Raw genomic sequence first — 13,560 nt, forward strand, 5'->3', positions numbered from 1 at the left:
GCTAAGAATAGTTTTTCTCTAGTAAAGATCATCTAAAGCTTTTGTTAAGTGAGTGTTGACAGAAAAGAAGTATTTGACAGTTGCTCAGGATTTTGTTGCTGCATTAAATGCTTCTTCCAGATGAATTTCATCAATCTCACGCTACTATACTTTGCTGTACTGTGCATTGCTGTTAGCATTTTAAATTAACATTCCAAATGTGTTTAAAGAAGCAAGGCTGCAACACCTCCAGTGCACCACAGAAGACACGTTAATCTAATTAAAGGAATAGAATGATAAAAAGATGCCAATTGAGGTCAGACCGATCCCAGAAGCCCAGAATTGTAAGTCTTACCATAGACATTGCCTCTCTCTCAACTGGCTGTCAGTTGCCTGCTCCCTCCTTTCTTGATGAATATTTTGAGCGTATCCATTTTTAAGGTTCATTCTCAGGGCTGGCAATGTGCACACCAAAGGTCGCTGAAGCAGCCATTTTCCGTTCCAGTTATCTGGTCTCTTCCTATTAATCTAAAGAGTAGCCATGGAATACAAAATGCTGCCTCTCTGTCTTGCTCTTGTTCTAATGACTGTCTTTACTCCCCTAAGTATTTTTCATTCCTACCTTTTTTTCCCTCCACTGGTGTGTTGAACTGTTGGGAGAACAAAGGTTCTGTAAATTTGTTCTAGATGTCATACAACATAAAGGATGACGTGTATGGCTGTTATTAAAGCTGATATTACTTATACATTGGAAAAATTCAGATGTCAGTATTAATCCTCTTCAGCTGGAAGGTTTTCACATTGCATTGTATGTGGTACTATGAAAAAGGAAGGGAGCTAGGTTTATGATGACAGAACTGTCCTGACAGATTTTCAGATGAAATTAAAATGCTCCTTGCCACCTCCTTTACAGCACAGTTAACATGTCACCACTTTTTTCCACTGTATCAATCTTCAAGTAAACTGCTGTACAGTATAAAACCATAATAGTGTCTTTGCAAATTAGAGATGCATACTGGAAGGTCTGCAAAGTAATTAAATGAGAAACCTACAACTTTATTTTTTAGCCTAATATTTGGTTGCATCATCGAAAATGTAACGCAGGATAGTGAGAATTATGTTTATCTTTTCATTGATAGAACACTGAAGTTGAAAATTAATATTGTTTTTGCTTTTGTAGGCATTTGCATTTCAGGTGTGTATTCAGGAAGAGGTGACTGCTCAAGTGTGGCTGGTGTTGGAAACTGGAACTTGAAAGTAGAGCAGTATTTTATGCAGTTTCTAGCCCCTGTTTATTCCTAGGAGCTTTGCGGAGTCGGAATTCCATCCAGCCATCCCTAAATGTACTCATGGATCTGCAGTGCTGTGTCAGGGTGGAAGTTTTGGCTTGACTTTAGCTGATGGTGAGTCCGTTCCCTGAAGGCACTTCAGAGTTCAGCTTTATTAGTAACTTAGTTAATAACTTCATAATGCCCAGCTCTGTGCATCCCCAGTCAGAATAATGAGCATACCCTGGTGCATGTGGCAGAACAGTTCCTATGGCCATGGGCTTGGTTTATGTTGTTATTTTCTTTTACCCTGAAAATAAATTACATACGAGGTACAGTTCTATTTTCTGGTTGATTTTTTTCAAGGCATGATTAACAATTCGGTTTTTCTTACTGGTCTGAGTGGAAGGGAGTGTCAGTGTGGTGTGGCACCTGTCACGTTAAAAGAACTCCTAAGGTAGTGTTTGCACCCATGGGGATGGTTACCTTTTGGGCTACCTTTTGTAGTGAAGAGCTGCAACTAAACCCAGCACTTACTGGAAGAACCCTCATTTTCAGAGTGGTTCAGTTCGCTGTGTGGGTGACTTGGTGTGAAGGTGTGGAAGTCCAGTTCGTGGCTCTAATCATTAACCTGAAAATGTCTGGTACTCAAAATTTCATCTGTTCTAGCAGTCCCTCTCTTGTCTCTTTCTGCTTGACATCACAGTTGTGAGGGGGAGCTTGCCAATTAAGGTAGAAGTTAGAAGTAGTGCTTACTTTTAAAATTGTTTAGGGTTAAAACTTCTTGAATCTCTCCTTGTCAATACTCTTAAAGCTCCTAGTTGGTAACAGACTAAGTTCTATGGGGAAGGCATAGCATAGCTACAGAGTAAGAATATTTATGTACACTTATGAGTACAGCAGACAACATACAGATTTAAATAGTTGAAACGTACCACAGGGAAAGGGGATGCATGTTTTGAGGGTGCTGAATATGCCTGGATTTTAGCTTTTTTGTTGCAATAGTAAAGCATAACTCCAAAGTACTTTAAGAATAACAGTGAGGTGGTTTTGTGCATGTCCACAGGAGATGTCCTCTAGTATAAGCAGTAGCATTAGAGATGAATGAATTCTTACTTGAAAATCATCATGAATAATGTTAATACTGGCTACTTTAGAAGTGCGGCTGTTTATGGCAAGGTAATGCTAATTTTCTTGGCTAAAAAGAGGTGATGCTTTTTGAAATATCTTGAAAGTTTCCTTAAAACAAACAAAATAAAATAATGTCTTTAGCACAGGAAATGTAGGTATTTGCATGATATTAAGTAAATTTTACGTTCTGATTACGACTTTCAACACTACAGTAATAAATAATTTGCTGTGATGATATGCAGAAGGCATATCTTGAAACAGGCTTGTCATTCTTGCAAAATCTGAAGTTCTCACAAAGAAGAAATGTTCTCTAGGGATCAGCTGTTTTTCCAAGTGTGGTGTTTTCTTCTGAAAAAGTGTTGTTCTTTAACTGTATTCTGGGACAAAAAAAAGCTGCAAATCCATGTCACCTCTGAATACAGCAAGAAGACTTTAGTCTTAAGACATGTGCCTTAACATCACATACATAAAGGAACTTCCTGAACTGACAACCAGGTCCTGTAATAAATAAGGCAATCTGGTTAAACGTGGGGCTGTGCTACTATGCCTGTCTGTAAGGACTACTGCAAATTCAGTACTTATTTGTACTGATTGAGTGTGCTGTTGGACAACACACTATTTTTCTGAGGGAAAACCAGTTTGAGGAGAAGTTGGTGCTGAACAGCAGTTCATTCCAAGCCACTTCCATTTAACTGAACATAGCACTGATGTGAGGAACAAGGTGTGATAAATGGAGAGAACAGGTGAAGGAGAAGCTTCTTATTCTTTTCTTTGGAAAATTTCATGGCATCTGTACCATCTGAGATGCTACTTACTCTTGTAATTGAAAAGGGCAGGTATAGCTTTCTTTATGAATGAGACTCAATGACACACTGAGAAATGATCAACCTAATTCTTATTTGACCAAAACTGCTGATAGCAGGTCATAACCATAGCTAGCAAGCTAACATTTCAGCACATTGTTGCAGTGGTGGATGTTCCATAATTCTTTGCTAGTATCTTGATAATAGTCACATCCTGTGATTTGCTGCTGTGGATTTTGTGTGAAGGGCTGATGAATCCAATAAGCACTATGCAGCCCCTTGCTCTACTCCCTCCTGACCCTCAATGGGATAGGGGATAAGGAATGGAAGAGCAAAAGAAAAAAAACTTGGGTTCAAAATAAAAAGCTATTTAAGAAGGGGAAGAAGAGAGAAAGAAAACAAAAGAGGTGATGCAAAGGCAGTTCCACATCACCCCTCGTGGGCAGAGTGATGCCCAGCCAGGTTCTGAACAAAAGATGGCAAACAGAACTGCAGCTCTTCTATCCTTTTGCTTCTGAGCATGACAATGCATGGCATGTGATATCTCTTTGGTTAGTTTGTGTTACCTGCCTGGTTGTGCCCCCTCACAACACTTGCAAGCCCCACAGTCTATTTACAGGGGCAGGGAAGGGGTGCAGTGAGAAATAGAGAAGGCCTTGATATGGTGCAATGCAGCTCAGCAATAACTAAAACATTTGTGTTTTAGAAGTATTGATTTGGTGACAAATCTAAACCACAGCACCATAGAGCTGCTATGAAGAAAATAACCCCATCAGTCATCTGAGGGAAGAGAGGTTTCTTAATATGATTTATCCATAGGTAGCAGGTTGGATTGTTTCCTTCTATTTATAAATGCAGCCTCACACTTTGGATTTAATCATTAACTTTGTAGTGCATTTTTCTTTAGATTTGACAGAACAACTCTCTCTAGCTGTTTCAGGCTGCAGACAGATGGTGAGTCTACCTCCTCTGATCGCTTCAGACAGTATTTGACTACAGCTTTTGCTTTTTAACAACTAGGAGCAAAATTTGCCATGAGCCTGCACAAGAGGCCTCTTGGTAAGACTCCTTGTTTGGTCCTTTGCTGTGATAGCAAACAACTCAACAAGTCTCTTTTAGCAGCGTTAACTGACCGAAATTTGTGTAAGCTGTCACTGTACTTCTGGTGCTGAGATGAATAAAATCAGGATGTGGTTGAAGGTGATTTCTTGCAGTTGGACTGTCTGTAGGTTTAATGTCTCTGGTGCTGGTGGCACTTCACTAATAGGTCAGGGAGTTACAGGCATCAATTTGAAATTGAGGGGATCTTGCTTTCAATACTACCCTTCTTTTAAATTAACAGCAGTCTTTTACTTGCATTTTATTTTTTTCAGAGATTTATTTAATCTGGATTTTACCAAGTGTGTAACCAAATGTTTTTGTTTAGGCTTTCTTGCTGCGAGATTTTTTTTCTTCTTTTTTGCCAAGTTTTTTTGCCTTTGTGTTCAGAGGGAAGGGGTAAATTTTGGAGTTTTAAGGAGTGTAGATGCTTTGTGAATGTTGCTAAAGGATCAGAAACAATGCTTGATAGAGAAACTGTGCTTTTGGTTGAAGTTAATAAATACGAACACCTGTCTGACATCTAATTCATAATTAATTCTAACAACTTTGATTTGCAAAATTAACTGTTTCATGTGTGGTAGAGAGGTAGTTGTTGTGTGGCTTGTCACCATCTGCCACAGGTAACACCTGCCCTCTTCAGAGCATCCTGTTTGAGCTATGGCTGCAGAAAGAGGAACTCATCAACAGCTCATGTCCAAGAAGAGTCCAGTTCTTTGAAGCCCAGCAGTTCATCCCAGTCCCCCCCACTGGAATAAAATCCCAGAGCAGTAGACAGTAAATTTGAGGATTTGGACTGTTTCATCATGGCATTTGTGGTTGTTATTTTTCTTGGATTTTAACTGTGAAGAAGATGGAAGGTCTTGCAGAGCTGTTAGTTTGACATGTGTTAAATATTTCTGAGATATTGAGTTTACATAGTTTATCCAAATCCAAACATTTGCATTAGAGTTTTTCAGGATTTTTGTAAAGTGGTTTTAGTGCCCTCTCTCTCTCCCCCCAACTGTTTAAGGTTTTAAAACTGGATATCTGAATTACTGCTGTGAGGAAGAGCAGTGCAAGCCTTTAAAATGCCTATATATGAAGACTTTATCACTAAATCTACCTAATTGCATTTTAGAACAGCTCTTAGTGGTAAAAAGCATCAACCTCACTGATTCTTAGATTCTTAAAATAATCTGTAAATGACTTTGTAAAATCTGTGTTTTAGTATTTACTAGATTACATTTACTCTGAATTCTATTAATAGTCTTTTTTTTAATTTTTTTTGGCTGAAACATTATGGGTTTTGAATGACAGTATGTGATTTCATTAAAGTTAGTGCATTTCTGCAGGTAAGACCAATCTTTTGGATGAAAAGTGAACTTCCAGCTAAAGGGAAAGTAATTTTTAGTATGTCCTTCAGTAAACCCAGTGGAAGGTTATTCACTGTCATGGCAAATGTTCAGTTATGTAAAGTGTCACATTACTTTAGTTTCAGAAGAGGCTTTGAAACAGTCTACTGTATATATCTTACTAAAATTGTACAGCAAAATATTACTCTGTATGTTACAAAGCTAAGTGTTTTTTTCAAGTGATTTTTCCTTCCTCACAAAGATCTGTAAGTAGGTGGACAGTTTGTGTGCGTGACAGAAGCCATGACTTGGGGCAGTCCTTCTCTTGTGATCTGTGAAATGAGTGACACTAGTTTTATGTTCAACTTCCAGTCCCATGTGCACAGGGTTTTTTGTGTTAAATGAGGCAGAACATAAATAGGTAGAAAGTACATGTATAAGATTTTTTTAAAAACACAACCCTAGAAGACTTTTTTTTTTTAGTTTTGTCTCTAAGATGGGTGTGTTTTTGAAGTTACATGGCCTTGAATAGGGCTTCTACCCCAAAGTTAGGTAGTTAGTAGAAAACTGTTTGAAATTGGATAAGAAAGCATCTTAATCCTTGGAATTTTGCTACATACTTGGATGTTTTCTTCACACATTCATGTGTGCTGCCTGAGTAGTGCTGTGGGAACAACATGGAACAACACTGTATATATCTTGTTACTTTAATAAAGGCTTTTTTAGCATTGCTCCTGCTGGCACTGTGTTCAGTGTAGGCTGTGGCATTGTAGTACGTGTCACTTCAAAGGGCCAAACAAATTGCTTGTCACAGTTATGGTTGAGATTGGGCAACTGATTCTATTTTTACTAACTAGGTGTATGCAAAAATGCTTTGGTTCATATTTCAGATGCTCAAATACAAAAATTTACCCAGTGTACTCTGATGGCCTTGTTGGCTTACTAGAGGTTATTCTGTAGCTTGAAGAAAAGGAATAGCTTTCTCTAGCTGAATTTATTTAAAGAAAGGCACCCTCAGTGTATTTGAAAGCATTTCAAAAGCATTGACACAACTGAATGTGTCAATAATTTTTGATGTTAAACTGTGTTTCCCTTCTAGTAATTCCCCTAAAGTGTCAGCTCTATTTAATTTTATGTTTCAAAATATTTTGTTTCAATCAGATGCTCAAAATCAGTTTGACTGGGCATATGTACCGAGATCAGTCACACTTCAGAAAAATGTTATAGTAGCTAAGCCACATGATATGGAATAAGGAAAGTATTATAAGAAAGTGTTAATTCACCTGCTTTTTTAAATGAGGGGGGAGGAAGAAAAAGCAGAACATCTGGAATCTCTTGCATTTCCTTCAGCTGATGACTTAAAATTTTCATTTGTTATATTAGTCACAAAAATTCTTTTTACTGCTTCTTAATGTAGTAGAATTTGGACTGTTTCGTATATGCAGCTGTAAAGGCTGGAATCTGGAAAGCCTAGGGAATATATGCTGTAACATGGCAGGTGTTACCAAAAGGCAGGTTTTCACTCTGAGGGAATAGAAGTGGGAAAAAGATAACTGATGTATCGGACAGACGCTGTGCTTTGTAAATAGAATCCAGCCAAGTCCCTTCATTAGTTTTGCCCTTTTCTAACCTGGAATGGATTTGAATTTCTGAATCTTGTTATTCCTCTGTCACCAAATTTTGTTGAAAATCACTAGATTTCCATGTAATAGAAATCCCTTTCTGTTTATCCAGGTATATATAGGACAATAGCACCTACTGATGGCTTGTTAATGATCCTTATTAAACGATTTCATCATTCTGGTGATTTAGGAGAGCTTCACAGTGATTTCTTTTCGTTTTACCTAAAGCCCCCCATTATTCTATAAGCTTTAAATTTATTAATGCTGCAAAGTTCAGCGTTGAAACATCACGAAATAATACAATGAAGCTTGTTTGTTCATTTCATATTCTCATATGCAGTCTTGCAGTTGCATATGATTTTCCCCAAGATTGTAGCCTGATTCAGTACATCAAGTGCTTGGTATTCATTCCTAATGACTGGCTATTATATGTTTTGTTTATTCATTGTGTAGCCTGGGGTTTATTTACTGCGTGCTGCTTTCTGAAGACAGAAAACCTAATTTCTGAAATAAAATATTCAGAGTATCACCAAGGTCATAATGCCCTCGTTTTCCTGGAGCTGTACAGGTGAAGGTTGGAAGCACATACGTACTTCTGGGAGCCTGTTTTGAAATGCTTAATACTCCATGTCCAGGAGATACTAAATAAATATTTATGAATAAACATGTATATTTTTACATATATATGCATTATATATAAATATATATAAATAAAGAAATATATATATATATACCCCCTGTTCCTTAGGTGCTGTCTAAATAGTGATGTGTCTGCAAGGTCTTAACTGCAAACAAGGAGCACAGCCCTCCTTTGTCACCCTTAGCCTCAGTGAGATTTTTCTGTTCAAGTGATTTGCTTGCTGTTGCTCAGGGCTTTGACAGTCAAGCAATACCTGCTCCTCTGTGACAGCAGTGACTGCTTGCATTGGATGGCTTTTTTTCTTACAGAGAACCAAAGGGCAAGTTGTGTTTGCTGCATAACTCATTTTTTTTTTGTTTCCAGAAGATGTGTGTCCAGTGCTCTCAGTGAGGCTGCAGGTTTATGGAAGTGAAAAAATAATTGGTTGTATCACTTAAATCTGTATCATGTGCATACAGTGCTGCCAAAGTGAGATTGTGCAGCCAAGCTTCATCATGGTATTTTCAGCTACCAAGTACTTGACTTCAATACTATTGTTGAATTTTTGGGTTTTGTCTTTAGTGTACATTCAGTGGAATGACCTATGTTATAAGTAGTCTGACATGATGTGAATATTTTTTTTTTTTCTGTACTGTACCTTGGATTCAGGCCTGTTGAGGAGTGTTCCCTGTTCCAGGTGTTCCAGAAGGGTTTGAGTGATGCAAGTGTTGTAGTTTGCTTGCTCAAAGTAGGCAGCTGTTGCTAATGTAGCCATTGTGCAGATGGGTGCAATCCTGTTGAACATTGCATTAGGAGAGATACTTGAGATCCAGGGGGAAATCACTGTGGCTCTGTGTCTAAAATATTGTTAAAATTGGATCAGAAGCTATTTCTTAGTTTGTTGGCAGCAGTTGGTGATAAATACTTGGGTGTTCTGTTCTGATTTGAATGAGTTGTCTGTAGGACAGCCAAGGTGGCAGAGAGTTTGCCTTGCCGGAGAAGGTGGGTGCTCTGTGGCATCAAGATATTGAAAATTACTCCATGTTGAGAGCTGTGTGACACAGTGTCATGTTGAAAGTCTCGTGTTGTGTTCAGAGTCATTGTTTTTGGAGTCAGCATTGCCTGTTATTTACGTCAAGAAACAAACACTTCTGCAGTGCTGTCATAAAACAGAAACAGATTTGCTTTGCATTAGTGAATTATTGCATAGCAAAGGCTGGCACAGGGCCCAGAATTTAAGCAAAACCATAGTATCAACTTCTGTATTTTGTTTTAAAAAATAAGGTTGCTTTTGATGTGTTCAAGACTCTTCTGCATTTAAGTTCATTGTTGATTTAATAACCATACGATGATTGATTACATGCTACTTCTTTCTCTAGTGAATTCCATGTGGATTTCTTTACACCATTTATGTAGAAGAAATTTTTTTCATCTTACTTCATTATATTCATGTCATGATTAGACTTTCTTGTGTGTAATAGATTTCCATAAAATTCAGTGCTCAGGTGATTGCATTAATTTTTTTTCCCTGATCACCATCATCTCTTGACTTAAAGTCAAAACTTTTTTCCTCAAAGCAGTGAGATGACTTTTTTTCTTCCCACCTACTTGCCCTATCTCCAGGGAACTGTGCAAGAATAAAATTTTTACCCTATTTGTATTGTGTCAAGAACTGGTGAAACAGAGCTATTTTATCTTTGTTCAGAAGAAATCGTAGTCTTTCATTAGAAGAGAAATTCCTAGGTATTAAAACCTTAAAGGATGATATTTTGGGTGCTCCATTTTTTTGAGCCAAAACAAAAAAATTGAATGTGGCATTTTCCTCAGGCTAGTATCTAAATGGAGAGACAAATTTTCTTTCTGAAGTTTGTTCATTGAAGTAGTTCCCATGTGACATGGAGACTCTGAACTTCCTATGTAATGCTACTGTTCTCAGACATACAAATGACTTGGATTAGGAAACGTTGATTTATCATTTCTTTCCTCTTCAGGCTGCCTATCACAGAGAGCGTTGGAACAGAGTATGCTGAAAAATACAGACAAGCAGAGGAGCAACAGCTAGGTGTATCTGGAAATGGTCAGCCTGTTTATAATAAACCAGGTAAAAAAGGAAATAAAAATACTGTGATCAGATACACTTGTCCTTTTTCTCCCTGTGGTTTTTCCCCCATCTCCTGTACTCAAAACTGTGAAACCCTTCTGTGTATTTCTTGTTTAATGGTGTATGTGTATTAGTTTGTTATATATATAAACGCCTGGTATTAAAAAGTAAACACCTAATTTTCTGGAAACCACACCATATAATGCAGTTGCATAGATAAAGGTTCATATATCTGACTTGTTGTATTGATAAATGTAGATACATGAGTGAAATAAATCTGCAAGGAAAAGATACCACTCATTAGATTCATGTCTTTGTTCTGTTTTCTCATTTTCTATCCATGTTATTTCTGTGCCTACTTGATTATTGCTTTGAACTGCCTTTAGAGGGAAATTTGATTGCACTTCTTTCCTAGGAGCTCTGGTAAAAGCAGTCTGAGGCTGACTCACTTGTCAGGGCAGCTCAGCTTCAAACTCTTACTGTGCCTCTTAATTTCCAATTTTGTTCACGTAGCTGATTTCCCAAGAAAAGGACATCTATGTCTTTTGTCTGTTCTTTGTGTCATTCTGTTAATACTTTTTGTATACCTTTGCTGATACACCAAAATTTGAAAACTTGAGAAATTTTCTAGAAATTGCTGATGTTCAGTGCTTCTGCAAATCCTGTGGCCTCTGGAACTCAGGTAGCTGAGGAGGCCATTTGCTGGGTCTGTCATCAGCAGAGAGGCAGTAGGTTCAGTTGGCCTGTTCAGCATGTGCAGTGCACCTGACCTTCTGTCCCAAACACAAAATATTGTCTCTTGTTCACTTGACATTACATAAAGTTTGTGAGAGAGAAGGTGTTGAAAGGTGAAAATGGGGGAATAAAGGGGCTGGTAAGGAGCTCCCAATGTTGTAGTTCAGGAATGTGGTGCTGTTCCCTAGTCTTTTCATGTCCTTTATTAGCAAAGGAAGGACAACAAACTGACTGAGCCTAAGTTCCTTAGATGTTTCTTTAATAGAGTAGTGGTACTGATTAATGCAATGAAATACCATAGATCATTTAATGTCCTTCACCTGTTAAATCAAAATTCTGCCTAAAGTAAGCTAGCAACCTAATTTAGCAGCACTACTGGCCTGCATAACTTTGAATGGAACTGATGCTAGCAGTGTTCCTCCTGTAAAAGAAATAGTTATAACTTAGGCTTTTTAGGAAATATTTCTGTGTAGTCATCATGATATTTTATTTTAAAAAATTACCTGCTTTTTTCTTAGCCTACCCTAAAATGTTTTTCCTTGAAATTTATACTTTTTAATATTTATTCTTTCCTTCCAGTTGTAACTTACCTAACCAGCATCTAATTAGCAAACCACCCTAAAATATTACTGAAATACTGGCATATTATATACTCTCTTATTACCAATCTGTTAGATATTTCCCTTAGTCCCTTCCCCCTCCTTCCCCCCTTTCTAGTCTTTGTCTGTGTCATTGTCTGGAGTCTTGTTGCTTCAGGAGCTGTTCCATGCAGTGTTGATGCCTGCCTCCTCTCATCAGTGCTGTGCTCCCAGCTGTGTACGATCCAGTGGCGGGCTCTCAGCAAACTGGGTAGTGACAGGACTGGAACATTCCTACGGCATTCTGAGACTGAGCTGCCAAATCCCACCTAGATGCAGAATAACAGAAATACTTCAGAAAATCCTGGTTCTTATTGCTGTCAGTTTTGACTTACAGACAAACTCATGTTAGGATAATAGAACAAAGAAGCTCAGTAAGGGAGCATAATATTTGTACTGTTAACTTTATAAATGTGTACGTTGTTACACATTTGAGACTGCTGCTGTTAAAGGGTAATACGAGATCATGCAGATTTCAAGAGCTCCAAGAGGTATTTGTAACTGTGAACTGTACTGATCTGGAAGCGTAGGTTCTTTTTAAGAACGTGAGTATTGTCATAAATTATCAAGAGTTTATCTAGACCGGGACATACCAGTTCTAGCTGTGTAGAATACATATGTAGTCAGGAAATAACCTTCACAACATGGAAATGAGAAGCTGATTTGACCTGAAGGTTCACAATTGGTATCCTTTTTGTAGCTTCTTTCTTTTGGAGTTGCTGTTGCAACTGTAGATGATACCTTCTGTATAAATCGACACCCTCTTTTAAAACTTGTGGAGTTACTGAAACTGTTGTGGTGTTTGTATTGTTGTGCCTTGTTATTTTATGAAATCCTGTTGAATTTAAATCTTGTGCTTTCCAATTTCTTTGAAAGAGCATATGCTTTTACACTGAAAGGACCGACAGAAATGCCTGATTCTGCTTCTGTGTTGGGAAAAGAGATCATCAGGGAATTGCATTTAGAGTTCTGGCTCTGCTGTAAATGATAATACTGCTGTGAAAAGGAAGTTGAAGTGATTAAATAAGAGTAGAAGAAAATTCTTTGCCACAACTCTTAGTCAAAACAAGTAGAGCATTTGCAGTTCTTCCGTGGCCCATCAGACTGGTTTCACATTTGATACTGGCTGTTTCAGGCTTTACACACCTTTGATTCACTGAGCTCATGGGATATTGTGCAGAGGGAAACCTTCTGAAGTTGTGTGTATGGAACACTCGCCTAATTTGAGCATCCTGTAGAAAATGGATTTTTTTCCCTCTCCCTCCTCTTCCTCTTCCCTCCCTCTCCCTCCCAAAATCTGGGAATTCTAAACTGTGTGCACTAAGAGTCTTGCTCTTAAGCTTGTAAAATCCGTAATAAATTCCCCCCCTTGTTTTTTTTTTTAAGCATACTTATATAATTATTTTCGTGCAGCTTTGTGGATGGCAATTTTTTTTCCTTTTCTCAATCTTCATTATTTTCATACCATTAAACGGATCTGTTCTGGAGGTGTTCTAGGTTCCATGTGAAGTAACTGCTTACAGAGAATAAGCAATTTAAACATCATTTATGCCACATGAAAACTTCAGTTATAGAGTTCCTTAAATGTTTGGGATTCAGAACAGACGCATGTCAGAAAAATTTAAATCATAGCACAGATTTCACCTCAAAACCTTTTGTATATAAAATATATGCAAGTTGAAGAGAATTGTAATGGAGAAGTGTTTCTTAAGAATTTTCATGTTACCTGTGAGCATCCTTCGGCAGTCAGCGCTTCAAGACCGAAAATTGTTAGCCTGTTTTCCTCAGTCAGGAGGTTTAATTGCTTTGCCCAGGCTCTGGATTAAGCTTTCCAGGGCTCAGTCAGTAACAACTTCATGTACTTGGTGTTATGACTGAAGTATGTGACGTACTGGTGAGTCCTTATGCTTTGTGGCTCAGTGCAGGAACCGTGTTGTTACCTCTCTCTTACCTTTCCTGTGAGCTTCCTTGATGACTGTGGTCACCTTGTGTATTTGTAGCTCAGCAGAGGAGTGTAATAAGAGCAGGGATGTAATAAGCATCTCATTTGACTCACCTAACCAGTACTTCCTAGTATATTTTGTTTTAAGGCTCTCAATTTGCTTTAGTGGCAGATACCAAGATCCAGCTGTACAATCTCTTCTTTCAGAACTGGTGAATACAAAAATCTAATCTTGCGTTAAAAGGATATGTTCAAATTCAATTAAGGAAACGGGTACCAGGGGGAATACA

At 37.9% G+C, this 13,560-nt stretch overlaps 1 protein-coding gene across 2 annotated transcripts in view; it reads left to right on the forward strand.

Moving 5' to 3' along the window:
• TDRD9 (tudor domain containing 9) overlaps positions 1-13,560 on the forward strand; it is a 72,217-nt gene that overhangs the window by 8,591 nt on the left and 50,066 nt on the right. For both annotated transcript variants that reach the window (XM_032691565.1, XM_032691567.1), the window contains exon 2: positions 9,846-9,955. In XM_032691565.1, the coding sequence (XP_032547456.1) occupies positions 9,846-9,955 (110 nt within the window). The remainder of the gene's footprint in view (positions 1-9,845; positions 9,956-13,560) is intronic.

Source organism: Chiroxiphia lanceolata, chromosome 6 (assembly GCF_009829145.1).
Source record: "Chiroxiphia lanceolata isolate bChiLan1 chromosome 6, bChiLan1.pri, whole genome shotgun sequence".
Taxonomy (NCBI): domain Eukaryota; kingdom Metazoa; phylum Chordata; class Aves; order Passeriformes; family Pipridae; genus Chiroxiphia; species Chiroxiphia lanceolata.